Raw genomic sequence first — 22,536 nt, forward strand, 5'->3', positions numbered from 1 at the left:
CAGAGGAGGGGGCATAAGATCCTCCTCGTCTCTGTGTGTGTGTGTGTGTGTGCGTGTGCAGGTATGCGCGGTTACGCGCTAACTGGAGAAAGAGGGAGAGGCTATGCGCAAGCGCACAGGCGATAGATAGTATATGCGTGAATGAATATAGTGCGCCGGGCATCACCTAGATTGGGGGTGGTCAGCGGATGCGAATGCAGATCCGAGGCCAGCTTTGCCTGTTTTAGGCACCAATTTAAGTTGGAGGATGGGCACAAATGCAATGAGTAGACAATGGATTCTTATCTCGAGGGTAGAATCCAGGCTATAGGCCTTTAACGCAATACAAAATATATAAGCAGCACTTAAATCGCGATGTGTACGTGTATACGTTCAGATGGTGATTGAGGGAGTTAGAGAGAGAGATGGTGCATGCACGTTCTAACAAAATAGCAAAGTAAAAGAAAGCAAGATAATGTCACGGTTACAAACCATGCAAACTGTGAATTACAAAGTGCGCATTTAAATCATAAATGAAATAAAACAAGGATACTTTCACACAGATATTAACACACATATAAGACTAATCTCTGCCCAGATGTCAGCCTTACTTGATTAACGCTCTTGCTCAGCGTTAAACGGTGTATTACGGAATTCCAACTGAACAGCGCGGGACGCAGGTTCGGGGGGAGATGTCCGTGTCCTTCCTTAGCTCGTCAGCTGAAAACTCGTGCAGGCCTCGGTGGGCATCAGACGGTCTTGAAGGAGGTAGAAGTTCTGTTCGTCGACGTGGAGAAACTAATAAGGGAAGCCGGTCGCCTTATCTTACTCAGAACACTGCTGGGCTGCAGTATAATTTTACCGGTATATCTTAGGCTGCAACTAAACGAGTCAAAATATTTTCTTAACTTCGGCCAAAAGTTCAATACGGTTCGTTGTTGCGTGGTCCTTTGTTCTTCTTCTGCAGAGAGGGTATCTCTTAAATTAATGGTGTTTACTGTTGTAAACCCACCGCCAGAGAGACAGATATGTGGGTTTTTCGTGGTTTTAAAGGGAAAAATGCGTCACCTTATTTATCACCTTGCGGTGACCAATACGGAGTCAATGAAATGTAGATAAGAAAGTCAAAGTGATAAGAGAATTGTGGGTAATGTAGTCTATGGTGGGACATTCACTTACACAGGTAAAGTCTGACGTAGGTTCCGGCTGAAATCAGACGCAAGCTACTGATTAAAGTCAACCACAATGGACCATTCCAGGTGTACCTACATGGGTAAGTACCAGGGGCGTAACTATAGGGGGTGCAGCAGTTGCGGCTGCACCTCGGCACGTGGGTCTTGGGGGCCCGTAGCCAGGGTTTTTTCATGCCCAAGAAAAATTTCACAGTTTTAAGTGTTGTAGGCTGAATATCTGCGCAGGGGGAGGGGGCGTGGCTGCGGCGGTTACAAACATGGGGTACGGGACTGTAAAATGTTTGGGAACCACTGCCTTACGCCACTGACTAGGGCTCGTCACAATAGCCTGCACCTGGGCCCGTCGTAACTACGTTACGCCACTGGTAAGTACAAATTTATCTTTATTATGGAGTGAGATCAGGGATTTAAATCTATAGCAGTGTAAATGTTACCTCTTACATGTTGGAAAATGTACACAGATTGTACAGATCTGTGTCTATAACATTTGGCCTCTATGCCACTGACGATGAATGATGAGTGTGACCAGGTGATGTCTTCTATTCATACTTTGTAGGCCTATAATGAGTTGCTGTGCTTTTCTTAATGGCTATTTCTTTTATGGTTATCGAGGCTAAAGTTATTTTGGATGTTTGATAGCTGAACAAATTGGTTTGTGGTTTGAGTCCAAGGCAGGTTGTTAGATTAGCATGGATAAATTTGGCGCTTCGGCCAGCCTTTGGTCAGCACCACTAACAGCAGCCGATGATTTGTCAGAGGTGTAAAAAGTACTGAAATGTTGTACTCAAGTAAAAGTACAATTACTTTGATGAAATTTTACTTAAGTACAAGTAAAATTACCCATCTAAAAATCTACTCAAGTAAAAGTAAAAAGTAGTTAATTTAAAATGTACTTTAAGTAAAAGTTACTTAGTTACTTTCAACAACTTGATGGGGGCCGCTCCTATATAGTGCAAAAAAGGACAAGGAGTCATAAATCCAATACAAAAACTAGTTATTTTTAATTAAAGGAGAATCTTTAGGAATATAGGTGCAATGACATTAAACATGTTAAACATTAAACATGTCAACACAACATTTAAGAACTTTTGGGAGGACATGAACCACATGACAGCTAAAATAAAAAGTTAAAATGCCGCTGCCCCACTGTAAACTTAGGTTACTTTACTTATGTCCACCTTTAGAACATTAGTCTACAAACTTCTTGTTGAGTTTGAGCAGCAGCTGATTTTCAAGGTGAGTAGAGTTCATCCGGGCTCACTTTGCATTGAACAGCAATCCAGCACAGCTGAAGAGTCGCTCGCAGGCGGCCGAGGCAGGTAGGCCAGTATTGAGTTTCCGGGACAGTTCCTTATCGCAGTTCACTGCGATATAACATAATGGTACATGACGTCAGTCATGGCAACAAAACGAAGCATTTATCTATTCACGCCTGAAAGGCCGCGAGATCTGTCAGCGCGCGCTCCTGGCCCCGCTTTCCAGGAGCACTTTAATATCATAACGCGCCCTCAGATCTGCCTCTTTTAAAACTTCGCAAGACGGAGTGAACATCTCCGAGCATATCTCAAACGCTCTACCACAGTCAAAAGAGTTTTGTGTGCTTTCGCTCTCTACGGGTTGGTGAGTTATCCGGGTTCCTTAACCCTCACTAGCTCAGGGCGCTACGAAATTCATTGGCTTAATTTCATTTTGAAAGTAGTTGCTCCTATCCTGGCTGCCTGGCTGGCTAAGTCTCTGACTAGCCTGCTAGCTTGCTAACAACGTGTTCGTTGCAGATAGTGTGCTTGTGTTTTAACATTCTTCTCTACTTTCAGATTGATAAAAGATGGCCAGACACTACCCCGACTGCGGTCACGTCCGTCCCAAGGGCGACCGCCACCGTCGGTGCGTGACCTGCCTAGGCAGGGACCACGCGGAGGGCGCGCTTTCGGGCAAAGCCCCTGTCTGTTCCATCTGTGCTAGCCTCCCGCTAGCTAAGGCTACCAGGCGCCTTGCGTTCTGGAAGCGCAAGGACGCCGAGGAGACTGCGCTAGTGAGTGCGTCTTCAGCCTTGGACTTGGTGAGCGTGAGCAGTCGCCTTGCGGCGGCAGCTCCGCTCCCGGGTCTCTCCCCGTCTCCGCCGCCTGTCAGCCCTGGGGCTGCGGGCAGCGAGGCTGAGGAGCTTCAACCAAGCTGTGTCCAGCCCATCCCCCACGATGCGCTCGAGCTGGACATCAGCCTGGATGAGGATAGTCTGCTAGACTTCTCCGATGAGCACAGCTCAATCGCGGAAGCAATGCAGACGAGCCATGACGTCAGGTTGCGGGTGGAGACACCTCCTACCTCGTCTCGGCTCCTGGGCCAGCAGCTCCACGAGGTTGCGCTGAGAGCAGCCAGCTGCCTCGGGCTCCCTCTCCCTCCCCCTCCCAGTGTGCGGTCCTCGCTGCTGGACGGGGAGTTCTATGCTGGCTCCGCCGCGTCAGTTCCCAGTTGCGTCCCCTTTTTCGAGGAGGTCCACGAGGAACTGCAGGCGACATGGGCGATACCCTACTCGGGCCGAGCCCCGGTGCCGGGGTTCGCGCCCTACATGCAGCTCCACATGGCTAAGGAGAGGGGCTACCTCTCCTTTCCTCAGGTGGAGGATGCAGTAGCGGGCTACCTCTCGTCCGCATCCCCCACGATGCGTCTCGGCCAGAAGCCTCTCCTGCCCACGCGGGTGGGCAGACACCAGGCTCAGCTGGCAGAGAAGTCTTACTTGGCTGCAGGGCAGGCTGCCTGCACGACCAATACGGCTGCATTGCTACAGCGCTACCAGGCACAGCTCCTGACTGAGCTTGCCTTGTCGCTGGGGGAAGATCACCCGTCTGTGGCAGAACTCTGTCGCTCAGACTAACCCGGTGCACGGCACAGGCACTGGGGAGGGTGATGGGTGCCGCGGTGGCTACCCAGAGGTCTCTGTGGCTATCACTGGCTAAGCTGTCAGACAGAGAAAAAGCACCACTCCTCGACGCCCCGGTCTCTGTCCAGGGCGCCTTCGGGGAAGCAGTGGTCACAATGGCTGCCAAGTTCGAAGAACAGCAGAAGAGCAGAGAGGTATTCCAGGCTTGGATGCCTCGCTCTAGTGGCACGGGTGAGACGTCCTCCTCAGGACACACCACACCCGCACCGGGCCAAAAAAGAAGCGGGTTCCGCTCGCCAGCGCCTCCAGCCCAGGCTCCGCGGCAGAGGGAGACCTCAGGCTTCCTGACCGTGACAGTCAGCCACTCGTCACGCAGGGGGGAGCGGTGGAGTCCACACCGCCTCCACAGAAATCAGCCCGTCGCTCACATGTGGAAATCATGTCCAGCACGGTAAGCAGGTTTTCACAAGCACCACAATCATATGTCCTAACTCCTGTCCCAGATGGCGCAGTGCCCAGACATGCTTGTGTAACTCCCCCCGCGATGCACGCAGTGCAATCGCACCCCCACATTTTTTTCAAAAAACATGAGGGGGCAGCCCCAGATCTCGTCTCCCTCCCTAGGCGGAGTGGGTGTAGATCTAGGCTTAGACTCATTGACCATGAGCGGGTTAGTCCCCGACAAATTCAACTCAGAGCACAACCTCCCTGGTCGTGCGGAAAGTTGGCGCGCATGCGCAGTGTCACCATGGGTGCTAAAAAAGATCACAAAGGGTTACGTGCTGCAATTCGCCCGTTCCCCTCCGCCATTCAGCAGAGTAATACAGTCTGTGATGCAGCGAGAACAGTCTCACTTCCTACGGGAAGAAATAATCTCCCTGCTCAAAAAGAAGGCCATGAACAGAATCCCTCTCAAGGAGAGGAATGCAGGCTTCTACAGCCGTTACTTCCTCGTACCCAAAAGAGACGGGAATTATCGGCCTATATTAGATCTACGTGTGTTAAACAAAGCACTCATGCCGCTACGGTTCAGAATGTTGACCCCACGCAGGCTTGTGCAGTTTATAAGGCCAAACGATTGGTTTATCACGATAGACTTAAAAGACGCTTATTTCCACATTCCTATCCACCACAGACATCGGAAATATCTGAGGTTTGCGTTCGGAGGAATAGCGTACCAATTCAACGCACTCCCATTCGGCCTGTCCCTAGCGCCGAGGGTATTTACAAAGTGCGTAGAGGCAGCTATCGCCCCATTACGTCTACGCGGCTTACGCGTTTTCAATTATTTGGACGACTGGTTAATTGCTTCTCATTCAAAAGCTGCAGCACTGCAGGATGGCCATCTAGTGGTGGCACACCTGTATCGACTGGGTTTTGTTGTGAACAGAGAAAAAAGCGTTCTCTGCCCCAGGCAAGTTACGCATTTTCTAGGTATGATCTTAGACTCCACCTCCACGGAGGTCAGACTGTCTCAAGAACGGATAAATGCCATCGAAACATGCGTGCGCCAGTTCCGACGGGGACAGTCAGTCTCGTTGCTGCGCTACCTACGCCTGTTAGGGATGATGGCGTCGGCCGCTATAGCGCTCCCGTTGGGGATGTTGCGTATGCGGCCATTCCAAATATGGTACCTGTCTATGAAGCTCAACGCAGTCACAGACAGGCATCGCAGAGTAGTGGTGTCCTCCAGTTGCAGGAAAGCCCTGGCGATCTGGAGAACCCCCTGGTTTCTCGCCGCTTCGGGCACTATGGGCATAGTGTCGCGTCGCGTGTTGGTGACCACAGACGCTTCCACCAAAGGCTGGGGAGCGGTCTGCGAAGGGAGAGGCGTGAACGGTCTCGTGTTAGAGCTGCGAACAGTAGTCTTAGCTCTACAACACTTTCTGCCCAGGCTGAGTGGTCAGCATGTACTAGTGAGGACGGACAACACTGCGACCTTGGCGTATATAAATCGCCAGGGCGGAGTGCGCTCCCTGTCATTACACCATTGGGCGACTCGCCTGCTCCTGTGGGCAGCGAGGCACGTCCTGTCCCTCAGGGCAGTGCATATACCAGGTCACCTCAACTACGGTGCGGACCTGTTATCGAGGGGCGATCCTCGAGCAGCAGACTGGTGCCTTCACCCACAAGTGATAGGTCAGATCTGGGTGCGTTTTTTCAAGGCGCAGGTGGACCTGTTCGCGAACAGGCAGAACACCTGCTGCCCGCTCTGGTTCTCGCTAGGGGGCGACGATCCCCCACTAGGCATAGATGCGCTGGGCCACCAGTGGCCAGCCCTACCCCTATATGCTTTTCCCCCAATCCCGCTCCTCCAGCAGGTGCTGTGCAGGATTGCGGACGAGAGCAGGGAATTGATATTGATAGCCCCCCACTGGCCCAACCAGCCGTGGGCGGCAGATTTGGTCAATATGTCAGTGCAGCAGCCTTGGGAGCTGCCTCTATGGAGAGACCTCCTAACGCAGGCGCACAGGACAGTGTGGCACCCCCATCCGGAGGGGTGGCGTCTCAGAGCCTGGCACCTGAAAGGTGCAGGCTCATAGCCTCAGGCTTGTCGGACGCGGTGGTGGCTACAATACAGAGTGCCCGAGCTGTATCAACACGGGCTCTGTATACGCTGAAGTGGCGCAGTTTTGAGCGGTGGTGTGCTGCGCGTCAGCACGACCCCGTTAACTGCGCGCTGGGCGTTATTCTAGAATTCCTACAGCAGTTGTTTGATGAGGGGAAGGCGGCTTCTACTCTCAAAGTGTACATGGCTGCCATTTCGGCCTGCCACGCAGGCATTAATGGCAGTTCTCCTGGCAGTCACCCGCTAGCGTCACGCTTTATGGCGGGGGTGAGACGGCTCAGGGTGCCAGAGAGACACCTCATACCCTCTTGGGATCTGCTAGTGGTGTTACGTGCTCTCACAGGGCCTCCGTTCGAGCCCCTGGAGACAGTGGACACAAAGTTTGTCTCTTTAAAGACTGCGCTGCTGCTGGCGTTAACGTCAGCAAAATGCGTTGGTGACATGCAAGCCCTGTCAGTCAGTCCATCGTGCCTTCAGTTCTCGATCGCTGGTGACAGAGTGGTTATGCGACCTAATGCTGCTTACACACCTAAAGTGGTGGTAACCCCATTCCGCAATCAGGTGATTGAATTAGCAGTTTTCTCGCCTCCTCCTTTTGCGTCAGCAGAGGAGGAACGTTTGAATAAACTCTGTCCAGTGCGCGCTCTCCGCTGTTACGCAGAGCGCACTAGAGCTTTCAGACAGTCAGATCAGCTATTCGTGTGCTTCGGTGCACGCGCAAAAGGCAGACCTCTATCAAAACCGAGCCTCTCCCGTTGGATAGTAGAGGCTATTGTGTTGTCTTATAAGAGCTTGTCTTTAGATCCCCCGGAGAAGTTGCATGCGCACTCTACGCGGGGGGTCTCGTCTTCCTGGGCCTTACTAAAGGGCGTCTCAGTGGAAGATATTTGCAAAGCTGCAAGCTGGAGTTCTCGCCACACTTTCATTAGATTCTATATGTTAGATGTGGCTGAACCTAGTTTTCTTCATAGCGTTCTGCGGGCAAGCGATCTCTGAATCCCTTGGCCTGAGAACGATATATATGATAAGTGTGTTCATTAGTGTCTACATGTTATGTTGCACATGAAACATCCCAGGGTTTTCTTACGGGCGCAGGATCACGGATCCCTGTCGCCTATGATAAAGGTGGCCCTGTTAAATTCATGGTGTTCTGCAGGCGAGCGATCTCTGAATCCCCTGACCTGAGAACGATGTATATGATAAGTGTGTTCATCGGTGTCTACATGTTTGTTGCACATGAAACACTCCAGAGTGGTTTCCTACAGGCGCAGGATCGCGATCCTTGCCGCCTATGACAAAGGTTGCCCTGTTAATATGTTCACCGCCAGCGGCCGTATGAACCTCTATGAGGGCAAAGGCTTCAGTAGAGCTGGTGTGTGTAATTGGCTGCCACTGTATTATCACGCGGGAATGTATAGGGTCCCATTATGTTATATCGCAGTGAACTGCGATAAGGAACGTCTCGGTTACTTACGTAACCTCGGTTCCTTAAGCAGGAACCAGATATAACAAGGTTGGCGTGTACAGTGTTACCTTGGATTGATTGTCTTGCTCAGTTTCTTTCCAAGGCAGATCTGAGGGCGCGTTATGATATTAAAGTGCTCCTGGAAGGCGGGGCCAGGAGCGCGCGCTGACAGATCTCGCGGCCTTTCAGGCGTGAATAGATAAATGCTTCGTTTTGTTGCCATGACTGACGTCATGTACCATTATGTTAAATCTGGTTCCTGCTTAAGGAACCCAGGTTACGTAAGTAACCGAGACGTTTTTTGATATTCTGAAAGGCGTTCAGCAGATCCATATTGACTGAGACACAGGCTAGGTACCCTTCTAACTCCCCTGTACCTTCTGACCTTTTGGACTTCATTGAGGAAAATAAATCATCTTCATCTGATGAATGTTGTCCGACTCCAGCCTCCAACATCTGGTCAAGGTGTTGTCTGACATAGACTAGACCTGTAGAATGACAAACAACATTTCTGACAATTAAGTATTGAGCTGCCATCAAGAGTGCATCATAACACAGAAATATTTAAATAGCAACTTGAGATGACAGACCTACAGTATATATATACAGAATTATAGCATTATTTTCTATTTCTACATGCATCACAATTCATAATCCTCAATTCTTGCTAACCGAGACCCCTGAGCATGAACATGAAAGACCTGCACGTTGCAAAGCCACCACTTATCTGAATAAACATCGTGATAAATTCCAGATCACGACATACACATTGACTTGTCCAACTGTCTGACAACGATGGTGTGCGCATTCACGTTGCTCTGTTTCAAGGCATGGGAGCCAGCCAAATGATTAGCCTAATATCAGTTTATGAGGTGTATTTCATTGCTGATGACTGATCTGCAGTCTTTAACACAATATGAGAGACTGAACATAATAATGCTATGACCTGAAACGAATGGAAGACAGGAATGGAATTATTATTAGTCTATTGGATGACGGCTGTCGACGTTAGCATACTCAGGGCGGTTGCAAGTGCTAGCCAAAATGAGGCTACTAGTGCCATGAAACGCATATTTTGCTTAATGGAGCAAAGCTAACTAAACGACAAAAATGCTGTCTGAACTACTAATGGAAAGGGACAAATACTGTACTTACCAACACATGCTTGCGCAGATTTGAAGATGAATTTTTATAAGCAGAAAGTTCTGACTGGCGGGTTAGGCACAGTTTACACAGCATTATATAGCTGTTGCCTCTTTTACGTTGGAAGGCAAACTGCTTGCTGAGATGTGGTCACGGGTTTTCTTCATCTTCTTTAATTTCAACTGGCGGAAAGTTCGGTGCTTCAGCTTGTTGGTTGACTGCAGCTTGTTGGCAGTCCGCACTATCATCTTCCTCAATCTCTATCTCTCGTGACTCGGCACCGGCGCCTTGCATCGACTCCATCATCCACTCTATGCAGCATCCACCACTGCAGCGAGAATTGTCGTGTGCGATTCCCACCTTGAACTATGTTTTTTTTTTTTTTTACTCAGTAACGGATGTAATTTCCAATGTAGCGAAGTACAATACTTCAGTCAAAATCTACTTAAGTAAAAGTAAAATTACCGATTTCAAAAACTACTTAAAAATTACAAAGTACACAAAAAAACTACTCAATTACAGTAACGTGAGTAAATGTAATTCGTTACTTTACACCTCTGTGATTTGTAGGATGCGAGTTGCATGATGAGCCTCTCTATAGTTGTCTGGAGTGGTAGCACGGGGGCCAATCACAATTTTCTTATGCTACTGCTTACAGGGCTGGTAGCCTATACCTTATGTGATCATTTAAGTGTAGATTTGATACCCCCTCTAACGTGGAGTCAAGTGGTGTAGGCTATAGGCGTGTCTGTGTTTAAATAATATAATTTCTGTGTGGTAATATGATATTTTCCATGTTCAATATTCACAACTTTGGCTACTCATAATGATTTCAGTTTATAGGCTACACATAACGGACCCTTGTTCAGAACAAGACTCCTGCTCAGAACATAGCATATTTGATTGTCATTTGTTAACAGATAGGCTACATAACAAACATATTACGATTATAGGGAATGTAGACCTTGCCTGTGGAATAGGGTATATGCGACATAGCGCTTCATTCGTCTCCTCTTTGCACTCTCCTCTCTCATCCTCTACTCGGGCGAGTCTCCGCCTCTCCGGAGTGCGAACCTGACACCCGCCTCAACTCAAGCCCCCCTCCATCGCCGACCACCTCTGCCCCTCCCTCGGCCCGCGATGCGTAGGCTGTCCCAGTGAAAGCCCACCTCTCCACGCAAGTAGGCTAACTTCAAAACTTTGCCTGGAGTAAAACTACTGAGGGAAAATACGTATGTATTACGCCAAGTGGTGAAAAGAGGGGAAAAAAGTTTTAAATCGCCCCGATTGTTGGCCCACAGCGGGGTGATTTAAGGGCAGGCCGAAAAAAAAACTGTAGGATGTGGATCTGGTATCTCCTGCTTGGTTCGGGATCGGGCACAAGCTCGGTTGGTAAGTCATCTGAATGTTTTGAACTCTCATGTCTGTGTTTACGACCGACGGCGCCGCTGTTAGGCTATAACCCAGGGTTAGAAAGTTTGACGGCGTAGACTACGTGTTGTCATTCTGTTGTAACAACTGTTGCAACTCACGTTTGTGATGTTTCCCTCCTATAGTGCTAAATCGAGACCAGCCGACACAACGCATTCTCTGTCGGAACTTCAAAGACTAGGGAAGTCTGCCGTCGTGATGCATATTTACTTTTTTGCCCCTTCAATCTCAGCAATGTCGCCTCTCGAAATACCCTGCAGCAGTCTGCACACCCTCAGAAATATGTGGAGATTTTCACGCTTGAACGCGAAAATATGATGACTAGAGTAACGGTTTGGCTACATCAAAAAAAATAACGTGGTCTGTAGATTGTCGCGTTCAGAAAAAAGGTCGTAGATTGGAAGGTTGAGGGAGGGAGCCGGGCTAGGCTATTCGTAGCCGGAGGTAGTTGACAAGACATAGCGGTGACAAGTCAATCTGCCCCCCTGCTCCGCCGGCCGAATTGGGGGCCCGAAGCGAGGGGATATAAGGCTACTTCGTTTGAAACGCCTCCTTATTTCTTTAAGTTGTATGCTTCCACGCTGTATGTTATTTTAATTACTGTGTTTTCTTCGTGTACAGACAGTTATGTCAGAGGCAGTGGTTGCAGCACCTGAAGGGACACGTTTCACGAACGTTTTCGCAGAGCATTTCCCTGACATTTCCCACAATGCAGAACACTACAGTCCTTGATTTTCAGTGAAGAAAAAATATTTCAGCAATACTAGACCCATAGTTACAGGATGTCAAAATATCATTGCTTGTCCATGTGAAATCTAGCATCATTTCTGGCTAATCCATAGCTCAAACATGTCTGAATACACACCTGACTGTACTGTGTAGCATACATTAGCCTATATTGTCCCTGCAGGAAAACTACTGGCCTATAGGCTTTGCTTCCATGATTTCACCATAGTGTCTTATTATTCTAACCAAAGTCTTCAGTAGTGGTGCCAGAATCAGTGATATAACTATATTTGGTTAAGCTATAAGACTATTATCAGGGGTCATAGAAAAATATTTTTGGGTGAGGAAGCTCCACAGAGTTGCTATATCACGGAATGTAAGAATGGTAAGGAACTCAAACAATCACATTTAATTGCTATGTAATTATAGTGTACTTGTGGTACTCTGGGATATACAGAGCCTATCTTGTAGCCTTTTTCAAAGGTCCTTGAGTGTTTTTTTATGTGTCTGTAGTAGAAGTTAATGGGGGGAAAAATGCTATCCCAGCCTGATACCCTTCAATCTCAAATTGTAGCATTCTTGCTGACATGCTGGCCTTCCCATGCCTCTAGGTGACAGGTTGGATCTCACTAAGCTTCTCATGATGTATGTCCACCATTGACACTTGTCTTACACTTTTACACAGAGTGTCATACAAGATCATAAACTTCCTGAAAATCATCCTTTGCATTGTAAAGATACTTAAATTTGACTCCCGAGCGACACACGTGTAATCAAGATTTACTATTCCTTTACACAGACACATAAGCATTGTAATTCACCAGATGAAATCGCAGTAAAAAGCCCTGTTTGCTCTTCATGTGTTTCTTATGGAGGTTTGTAGAAGAGGGCAGACAGATAATAGTCCCCCAATGGGAGTCTCAGGTCATCAGACACCACTGGCCATGAGGAGGAAGACAGTATTGAGCATGGAGGGATGGGGAGTAGGCAGAACAGCCTTACAAATCCATGTTGTATGGTATATGCAGGTTATAGGGAGGTGTAAGCACACCAACATCACGTTACGTCATTTAATATTTCAGTTGCAGTTTAAAACCTTGTTCCGTGTGTAGGGTTTACAGCTCTACCCTGTAACACCATCATAACCCACTGAAAAATGTTTTTCAGATACGCAAGTCATATATTTTTTATGAACTCTCCTTCGAGTAAAACGATAAGTTTCATTATGTAGTGCAGCAAACACAGCCCCTTGGGCATTCGGAGGATGATTTGAGCTGTAATAAACAATGCGAACCGACTGCAGCGGACAATTGATCTCGCAGTGCTTCGGACTGGGTGGAGCCAGACAGAAAGCCGCAGATTCCACCAGCCTTAATAAAAACACATTTCGGAGAGTTTCTCAGAGTGGGTCTGAGCTTGTGGCTCAGTTGGCAGACTCATCTCTGCTTGACGATCCTCCCTGCCCCCATTTCAATAAAACAATGCACGCTGTTTACATTATGTCTCTGAAACGCAGCAGCAGAACACCACATTGATATTCTCCTCAGTCAGAGCAGGATCCTCGTAGCTTTGGGCTCTATAATGTACCACATAGCTCTGGTGCCAATGGGTCTGAAAGATGGAGGTTGTTTCTTGCCAAACTATGTAGATGTAGATGAGTATCATCTTTTTGAGACCATCCAAAGATGAGACTGCACTGAAAATCTGATATCGAAAAAACACCTCATTAGGATGCAGTGAGTGCATGGGGGACACTGAGCTGAGGGACATTGTGTTTTTGAACAACAGAAACTAAATGCTTAACTCTTAAGCAGAATCAGGAAAGGTGACACTAGAACACTGATTAGAAGTGATGTTTGTTTTAGTGTGAGATCTTGTAAAGCAGCAGTGGTGATCCCATACCTGGTGTGTGTGTGTGTGTGTGTGTGTGTTTAATGTAACATCGAACCTCAGTCCTGATGTAGCTTTTCGGGACCCTATGAGCTCTCAGCATTATTCAGAAGTCTGTCCAGAAGGACTCTGGAAGGTTCTCTCTTTACCGGGGCCAGAGATGGTCAGAGAAGAACAGCAGGAGTCCCTCAGGTACCTCTCTGATGTCAAGGTAGCCTTGATCGAGTCTGTCTCATCTCGTGCAGCTTCTTCCTCCAGTCCATCTGGTGTGCCTCAGATGTATATTTAAGTGTGGTAAATGTGTGAGCATACCCAATGTGGGGAAACAGAGGGACAGGCAAGCCAAGGAAGACTTCTGATTTCTGTTTGCGCATTGATTCGGAATCGATCCAGACTGCCAAGAGACGCAAGTCAGCGGATCTTTGATGCCTGAATCCTTGTGCCTTCAAACGATGTCTCAGATCGACCAGAGCACAGCATGTACTTACTGAGTGCACACACATACACACACACACACACACACACACACACACACACACACACACACACACACAAACACTCTAAATCCCTGGTAGTCTTCCAGCCAGATTTACTACATATTTTTTTGCCTGAAATGAATTAGACTAGCCTAAATAAAAAATATTTTTTATGTAAAGACATAGATACATTTGAGAAAGAAATAATAAAAAAACATTTACATCCACAATCATCATAAATATCATTGTGCATCTTACTAAAGTTGGCTCTTCTTCATCTGCCCCCCCCCCCTCCAATACAAACAAACAAACAAAAAACATTGTTAGTTATAAGTGTGAATCTAGCATAATTAATATAAACCAATAACACCAAAACAAGTCACATAATGGTGACACAAAAAACTAAAGCAAATGAAAGGCCTATACCTCACAGGCTATACAGATGTTCTCTTCTATATTCAGTTGAATTTGCAAATATCATATTTTGCTTATCCTTAGATTCTTTGCTTACTTGGTAGCCTAGTTTGATGTATTGATCAATGGTGTATTGTCACTTTAAACTGTTGCTCATATTTTTACTTTTTATCGAGATGGTAAAGTTTTTGCTGTGTATGGATGGGACCTATGATGTGATGTATGTCTGCTAAATGACTAAATGTAAATGTGATGATGGGCAGCTACAAAAGATTTTGCGAGCCCTGACACACACACACACACACACACACACACACACACACACTCACTTGTACCTTGCAAAATATATGAGTGGATCTAAGAGACGTACAGAAGGCACACCAGACAACAGATTGTTCCCTAACTTAGTTCTGTTTTGGTTTTCAGAACTTTATTCTCTTTCAGTTTTGACACGGAGAGCTGACAATGTTGTTTTGCTTGCATCTGGTGTTGTGATGAAGAAATGGAAGCTTTCAGCACTGGCCCCCCTGCACAGATGTGTCTTTCTTTATGCCATGAATGGCAAAAAAAGCATCTGTAGAGACTTACCCAGAGTTGACAGAGCACAACTGCCCATGTCTAAACACTGAACTTTGACCTGTCCAGTGAGGGGGTTGGGGTCGCCAACAGCATTTAGCCCAGCAAATGTAACAGCACCCCAGCCCAAAACACACTGCATCTCACGTCAGGCCCAGAGTGACAAGTATGAAAACAGTTTCTTTCCCTCCTGCTCGGCTCTGCTTGTGGCCTATGTGTGTTTTGGAGGTCATTTGTTTTTGTCAGTTTAGCCCTTTTGAAGCAGGACTATGTGGAAACGCTTGGGTGTTCAGTTGATGGACTGAGAAAAGAGGTTTTTTTTCCATTACCTTGTAGATGCATAATTGAATTTGTATTCAATGACTGTCATTAATCAAAAGCCAAACTGATTTATTTATGCATGGCAACACAGAAGAAACACATCACTGTTGGCCACTCGAGGTGTACTAATATCAAAACTGGCCATGAGCCAAGAATTTCCGCTTTGGTGCGTCTCTAATATATGTGCATTCCACCCGACATGCAACTCCCTCCGGTCAAGCTCATCACCCAAAAATATGATTTGGGTTGCCAGTGGTCTCACATAAAAATGCAGCTCAGGTCAAATAGCTAATGAAGGTCTCCCCAGCAGGGTTGTGTTTCTGGCTGCTGTACACACACACACACACACACACACACACACACACACACACACATACACATCGCCTTGTGTGATCCGCCAGTGGAGAAGGGAACGCTGGAGCTGAAGTTTCTGGATTGCGACACAGGTTTCTGTTTCAGCCGAGGGTGACGAGAGTGGTACTGATGGCTCATAGATGTTATGACATCTGAATGGACTCAGGAGTGTGCTTTCGTGTGTATGTGTCTCTGTGGTAATTACCTCCATATGCAGGGGACTGATCAGGCACAGCTGTGTGTGTGTGTCTGAGTGTGTGTGTGTGTGTGTGCTTTCTGAAATGCAGAGGTGGCAGGGCAACCACTCTCCCTATTTATGACAATATTAAAAGTTGTTAAAAGTCAAAGGCGACACACACACACACACACACACACACACACACACACACATTCTCTAGCACGAGACAGAGGGGGGGAAAACCAAACCTCCTTCTCTCTAGTTAGAGACAATATAGGACTCCTCCTTCAGCCCATTCGACTGTCCTCCTTCTTCTCTTGTTTACCTTCCTTCCTGACTGGGGGAGGACATAATCAGGTTTCTCCTCCCGTCCGCCGTCTGCCGTCCCATCTGAGGAAGACAGGACTCGTCTCCTGTCCTCAGCCGCGTGAGTGTGACGTGACAGCTGTCTCCCCTGCTGCTCGTGGCAAACAGTCCAGTCAGGAGCTGTTTAGTTGCCCTGTTGTCTCACCACATGGCAGCGTGGACAGAGGGGCTATTTTGCCGAAGCAGTCTCTAGTATGGGAATATACTCCCCTCTGACAAATATTCACTAATATTTCACATTTACCATTACAACATTCAGTATAATATCATTGACGTTGTATAACAGTGATTGTATTGTATAGTATACATTGTATTGTATATATAACAGTATTGTTGTATAGTTGTAATAGCATTATATAATTCAAGCTTTCGCTTGTGGATAGGAGTCCATACATTTCTCTCTAGTCTTTAATATGTATTATATTGTATGACCACTGAGTACAGGCGTGTTAGTAGATGTTAATATGTAACTACATTAATATATAATGTCAGTGCTCTTCCGCATAGAGAGGCCCTGTATTCATTCTCTTGTGTGTTAGTATGGGCCTTGAGCATCAGTGCTGCTGCTTTACTGCTCAGGCATATTCACATCATGAGGGTGAGACACGGTGCTTCCCCTGAGCTCAGACACTGTCTGGCGCTGAGAAAGGGAGCCGCTGGAGCGAAACAGAGCGGACCCGGTTCGGGTGGGGTTTGGGTTTGGGTCTGACTCGCTCTGCTGGGTCTCTGCTGTGTGTGTGTGTGTGTGTCTGGAGGGTGAGGGGTGGGTGGATGAGTGAGTGAGTGAGCACCACCTCCCCCATCCCTCCCATCTCTTCTCCCTCTGTCATCCCCCCACACCTGGCCCCACTGCTGGGCTGCTGTAGAGTCAGTAATCCCTTCCTGGAGGCAAACCAGAGGGGAGCCAAAATGCTCCTCTGCACTGGAACCAATCGCCTGATCTGCCCGACTGCCTGCCTGCAAGCCCCCTTGTTGTCGGAGCCGGGGGAGCTGGATGTCGGTGTGTGTGTGTGTGTGTCTGGGTCTGTGTGTGTGTGGGTTGAAATGAAATGAAATGCAAAGCTGATGTTAATTGCTTTAATGCTGGTATGCTGCAAGCTAGAGCTTGGCAGGAATCTCCGTGGAGCCAGGCTGCCACCAACATGCTGCTCCATACTGGATCTCTTTGTTTTGCTCTGTAGTGATGTCAGGGTGGAGCGGGGCCTGCTCGCAGCATGACTCTCTGCACCAGGGAGGAAGCTCTGCTCTGCTCTGAAATGTCCTTGACTAAAAATGGGTGTTTAGGATTACAGGAGACCCCATTAACCTAACAGCCAACCCCAATAAATTAACTCTGCTGCAGGTGAATTCGCCAGTGCCTAACGTGGCAAAATGCACCCAAAATATGCAAAGTTTTCTGAGAAAATATCCAACACATACCTCTGTGCTTCTCGGGTATTTGCTGTGGTTGTTGCTTGTCTCTTTGGTTGACAAGAGTTGCCTCCAGATTTAACCCCTCAAATATCAGCACAGGGAATATTACATTTTATCCTGTGCATCTCAACATGCTAACGATTACAGCTTTTGCTGTCAACAGCATAGCGACTTAATCAGTGGGGAGAGTAGTGTAGGCATAGGCAATGTATCCCATTGTGTTTGGCCATGTAACTATAGGACTAATTAATGGCAGCATGGGCCTCTCATGGTAGATATCAGAACAGATAATCACTGTAGTTCATTTAAGGTGCTTTATTTAGTTCATATAGGGTACCATGTGCAGTTCCAGTTGGGTACTTTGTGCAGTTCCGGTTGGGTACTTTGTGCAGTTCATGTCGGGTACTTTGTGCAGTTCATGTCAGGTACTTTGTGCAGTTCATGTCAGGTACTTTGTGCAGTTCATGTCGGGTACTTTGTGCAGTTCATGTTGGGTACTTTGTCCAGTTCATGTTGGGTACTTTGTCCAGTTCATGTTGGGTACTTTGTCCAGTTCATGTTGGGTACTTTGTCCAGTTCATGTTGGGTACTTTGTCCAGTTCATGCTGGGTAATTTGTGCAGTTCATGTCGGGTACTTTGTGCAGTTCATGTCGGGTACTTTGTACAGTTCATGAAGGGTGCTGTGCCTGTGGCCATGTCAGGGGCAGTTTGGGCTTTTGGGTGCAGAGTTGCAGCAGATGGTGTGGAGAGGTCAAGCAGTGCGTGTGGTGATGCATATAAATCACTCTGACCTCTAAGGGCCTCACAATGTGCTCTGCTTCAAGTGGCTCCAGCTTGTCAGCTTTTTCAGTGACAGCAAAAAGGAGTCTTTTGATGTCTTAGAATAGCAACCAATCCGTGTTTAATTGTGTGTGTGTGTGTGTGTGTGTGTGTGTGTGTGTGTGTGTGTGTGTGTGTGTGTGTGTGTGTGTGTGTGTGTGTGTGTGTGTGTGTGTGTGTGTGTGTGTGTGTGTGTGTGTGTGTGTGTGAGAATGCTTGGCATTCAGAAAGGGGTCACTGCAGCAGTCAATTCATCAATTCCACCTTTCATAATGTAAGAAAAAAATCATCCGTTATTTGACTTTTGATTGTGAGGTATTTGGGAACTTCAGTGGCAATGCTGTAAGAAAAAACAGAGGGTGGGAGAAAGAAAGCAGAGGTGAGAATCAGAGAGGAAGAGTGGGAGAAAGAAAGCAGAGAGGAAATGAAGCATTTCACATTTGTAATGCCTAGTTTTACTTTAGCATACCCCAGCCACCACCAAAACAACTCTCTTTCCCTCTCTCTCTTTCTCTCTCTTTCCTCTCTCCCTCTCTCTCTCTCTCCTCATCTGTCCCAGGCACACTTTGGAGTCCACCATTTGTTTTCATTTGGGATGATGTCACTGTTGCTCACATCAGCACAGCAAATCGTGTGTCTCTGTCAGACTAAAACACCCCCCAACACACACACACACACACACACACACACACACACACACACACACACACACACACACTGGCTACAGACTCAGCACCCCCCAACACACACACACACACACACACACACACACACACACACACACACTGGCTGCCACCATAGATATTGCAGTAGGACTGAAGTCCCACGTCCCACCCCCTCTCTCTGATGCCACTCCATTCAGCATCTGCCCTTCTCTCGCCTCTCTCTGTCTGTGTTTGCAGCAGTGTTGTAAAATGCTTGACTAGTCTGTGGACGTGTTGATATGATGGATGGATGGATGGATGGATGGATGGATAAATACCTCTGGCGAGCTCCTGATGTCGGCAAGAAATGGGCAGGTGGAGCAGCCTGCCACGTTGTGATTGCTCACAAGAAAGAAAACACTCTGAAACTTTAGAACAGCCTGTCTCAAGTTAGCCACAAACATTTGGCTTGCTGCTAAGATGATGTGAAAAGCACACCATGTTCCTTAGTTTTGTAACCATTACACAAGCAGTTAGCGGCTAAAAGTACTTTGCAGTGTACTGGAAGAGGGAGGCCATTAAACCATTACCATGGCAACGTGAAGGCTTGACAGGGTAGCAAAAGTGCTGTGTGGTTTCTTAGCGCTGAGGCCGATTAGTGCGCCTCACACACACACACACACACACACACACACACACACACACTCTCGTGTCTTATTCTTTCTCATAAGCATATACACACACATAAGCATATGCACACACACACACACATATAAATATACATTGATATTTGTTTTATAAAATTAAAAAAGTTTAGTGAAAGCTGAAGTTTGATCCTCCAACTACATTGCCAGTGTTGTCATTAGTCAGGCTGTGCGACTCACAAGGGGAATGCGGTATTCTTTAGGGGAGCTGAAGCAGAACCAGACAAGTGTCTTCTAGATGGATGCCTCCACCTCCTCCTCCTGCTCCTCCTCTTCCTCCTCCTCCCCTCCTGTGGGTTAATGGGCTGATATCTGATTTGAGTCTCTATATTGCTTTTCTCCTCCCCGAGAGAGAGAGAGAGAGAGAGAGCCGGTTGAAACGTCCTGTGAGTTATAATTGCACCAGCCGAGCTGCACATGTTCACTGGTCACGGTCACTGGCAGCGCAAATGCACTAATCTGAACTAATGATGATATCCCGCTGATTCACTCAGCTTTGGAGCCTTTACTCTCTCTTTCACTCTGTATTTCACTCTCACTGTATCTCTCTCGCTCACCCGCTTGTGCACTGCCTCATGCATGCACTTTTTCTTTTTTACCTTTCATGCCCTCATCATTTTCTCTCGCTCTTGCTTGCTGAAGCACATGCAGTTTCTGTTTTCCATTGAGGCCTCTCTGATTTCTTCTTCTTCTTCCTCACATACCCCATGTGGTATATAGCATTGCCACAAGTAATCAAGTACTTGCAAGTGACAGCTATGATCGATCATGACAACACAATAAATGCGTGAATGAACGTTTATCAAATATATGTATATTTATATAACCGGTCAAACGATTTATTAGTTTCTGATTGGACAAGAGGCATTCCATGAGTGAAGATAACCTGGAACAACCTCACTCGGACTCTTCACCGCTAGTAATCGCTCCGTGTTTGATTTACTTCAGTCTTTGAAATGTAGGACATCAACATTCCATTAATTCAAAGAGAGAGAGAGAGAGCAGATTTTATGACACTTGACAATTACACTTGAGGAAATGGAGCAAATGGAGTAGGGGAATGTACAAATTAACATGAGACTTGAAGACAGACGAGTGTACAAATTAATGTGCACAAATTGCCTCCCTCACTCACCTTGGCTCCACAGTGACAGTATTTATTGCTTGGCAACGCTTGACACCGGAAAAGTCAGGTTGGAACTATTTATAGGGGTGGAGAATGAATAAACAAAATTGACTTTGTAGTGTTAGCTAGCTAACCATAGCTTCGGAAATGTGCAGGTGAGGTGTGGAAACACTTTGACCAAATGTAACACAATTTTTAAACACAAGGCAGTACAAAGCTATGATATAGCTCTACTATTAGTACAATGCGCCATCACATTGCATTGTCGAGCGAAAAGGATACGAATAACATCTTTTACTACAGTCAGATGTACATGCATACAATGCTAGCAGAGTTGAGAGAACAACACAGCTAATAGACAAGATGGTAGCTGGTGATTTACGTACACTCATTGTGAGATTAATCCAAGCCACTACACTCGAGTGGTTTCTCTGTCGAGTACTCAAGCTGTCAGTATGACCAAAATGCACATCTCTACTGTTATATTTGATTCGGGGCCACACTGGCCAGAACCGGCAGAAATGGTAGGAGAAACTAAAGGAGACTTTTCTTCACCCTCCACCTTCACTCCTCACTCCTCCCTGCTCCCATGTTCTGTGGCCTGTGGGGTCTTCCTCTCTGGCCCACTGCTCATTTCTCACTGTGTCTCTTCTCCTCTCCTTCAATTTCTCTCTCCTTCCTCCTCTTCTCTTCATGACGCATCCTTGCCCTATCATCATTTTGTCTTCTTTGTCCAAACTCTCTGAACCTGAGCTCATTTCTCTCTGCAGTCTGCCTCTTTCTCTGACATCCTCTCATCCTCTTCTATCTGCTCCTGTCCTACCCTCTCCCTCTCTCCTTTTCTCCTCCTCTTCTCTCCATTCTGTACCCTCGCTTCTCCCCGCGTTCACCTCCTCTTCACCTCTTTGCTCTTCTGCCCAGCTCTCCTGAAATTATATCGAATTGGTCTTCCTCTGCCTCTGCCCTCCTCTTCCTACCCCCCCCCCCCCCCACACACACACACACACAACACACACACACACACACACACACACACACACACACACACACACACACCTCACACACACACACACACACACACACACACACCTCACACACACACACACACACACACACACACACACACACACACACACACACACACACTCCCAGAGTAAAAGTATTATTGTTTAGCCCTGCGGGTAGCTAGGGGGGGTCTGTGCAAGGTGGGAGCTCTGGATCTGAATGTCACATCAGCGAGACACAGTCCCTGGCAGTCCCAGGGGGGGGGGGGGGGGGTCGCTCTCTCTCTCTCTCCCATACATCACTGTCTGCAGCTGCTGGAGAAATGTCAGCTCACCCCAGCCACAGCTCCGCTCCCGCCATGACAGATATCAGTGGAGAGTGGTGTTTACCAGGCCGTCACACATAGCCTCAGCGCTTGTGTGTGTAGCGACGTGCACTACTCACACACAGTTTTGAAATGCGCTGGATAATATGCATCTCATTTATCAGCCTAGCTTGAAGAAATTGGTGGCTCCTTCAAAGTATCGCTCTCTAACTCTTCCTCTCCTACACCCACCACCGCCACCACCACCATCCCTCCCTCCACCTCCCAGCCGTTTCCTTTTCCTTGCACTTTATGTCTTGTGTACACACACAGGTAATCCCAGAGTGATCTTGAAAGCACTGATGCCTCTGAAATAAGTAATTAAATATAGAATGGCTGCTCTGGGACTGCTGCCTGGGGATTCGCTTCTGCTGCGGAGCCCGCACCTTCACAAGATTTACATGCACGTTGCCATGGTGAATGCACAGCGAGGATGTGTGTGTGTGTGTGTGTGTGTGTGTGTGTGTGTGTGTGTGTGTGTGTGTGTGTGTGTGTGAGGAC

General features: G+C 47.3%; 1 protein-coding gene across 2 annotated transcripts in view; it reads left to right on the forward strand.

Annotated features, from left to right (window-relative positions):
- Nucleotides 1–9,460: 9,460 nt before the first annotated feature.
- ldlrad3 (low density lipoprotein receptor class A domain containing 3) overlaps nt 9,461–22,536 on the forward strand; it is a 66,427-nt gene continuing 53,351 nt past the window's right edge. For both annotated transcript variants that reach the window (XM_012828115.3, XM_031565171.2), the window contains exon 1: nt 9,461–10,619. In XM_012828115.3, the coding sequence (XP_012683569.1) occupies nt 10,568–10,619 (52 nt within the window). In that variant the 5' untranslated portion in view covers nt 9,461–10,567. The remainder of the gene's footprint in view (nt 10,620–22,536) is intronic.

This window comes from Clupea harengus, chromosome 3 (assembly GCF_900700415.2).
Source record: "Clupea harengus chromosome 3, Ch_v2.0.2, whole genome shotgun sequence".
NCBI lineage: Eukaryota > Metazoa > Chordata > Actinopteri > Clupeiformes > Clupeidae > Clupea > Clupea harengus.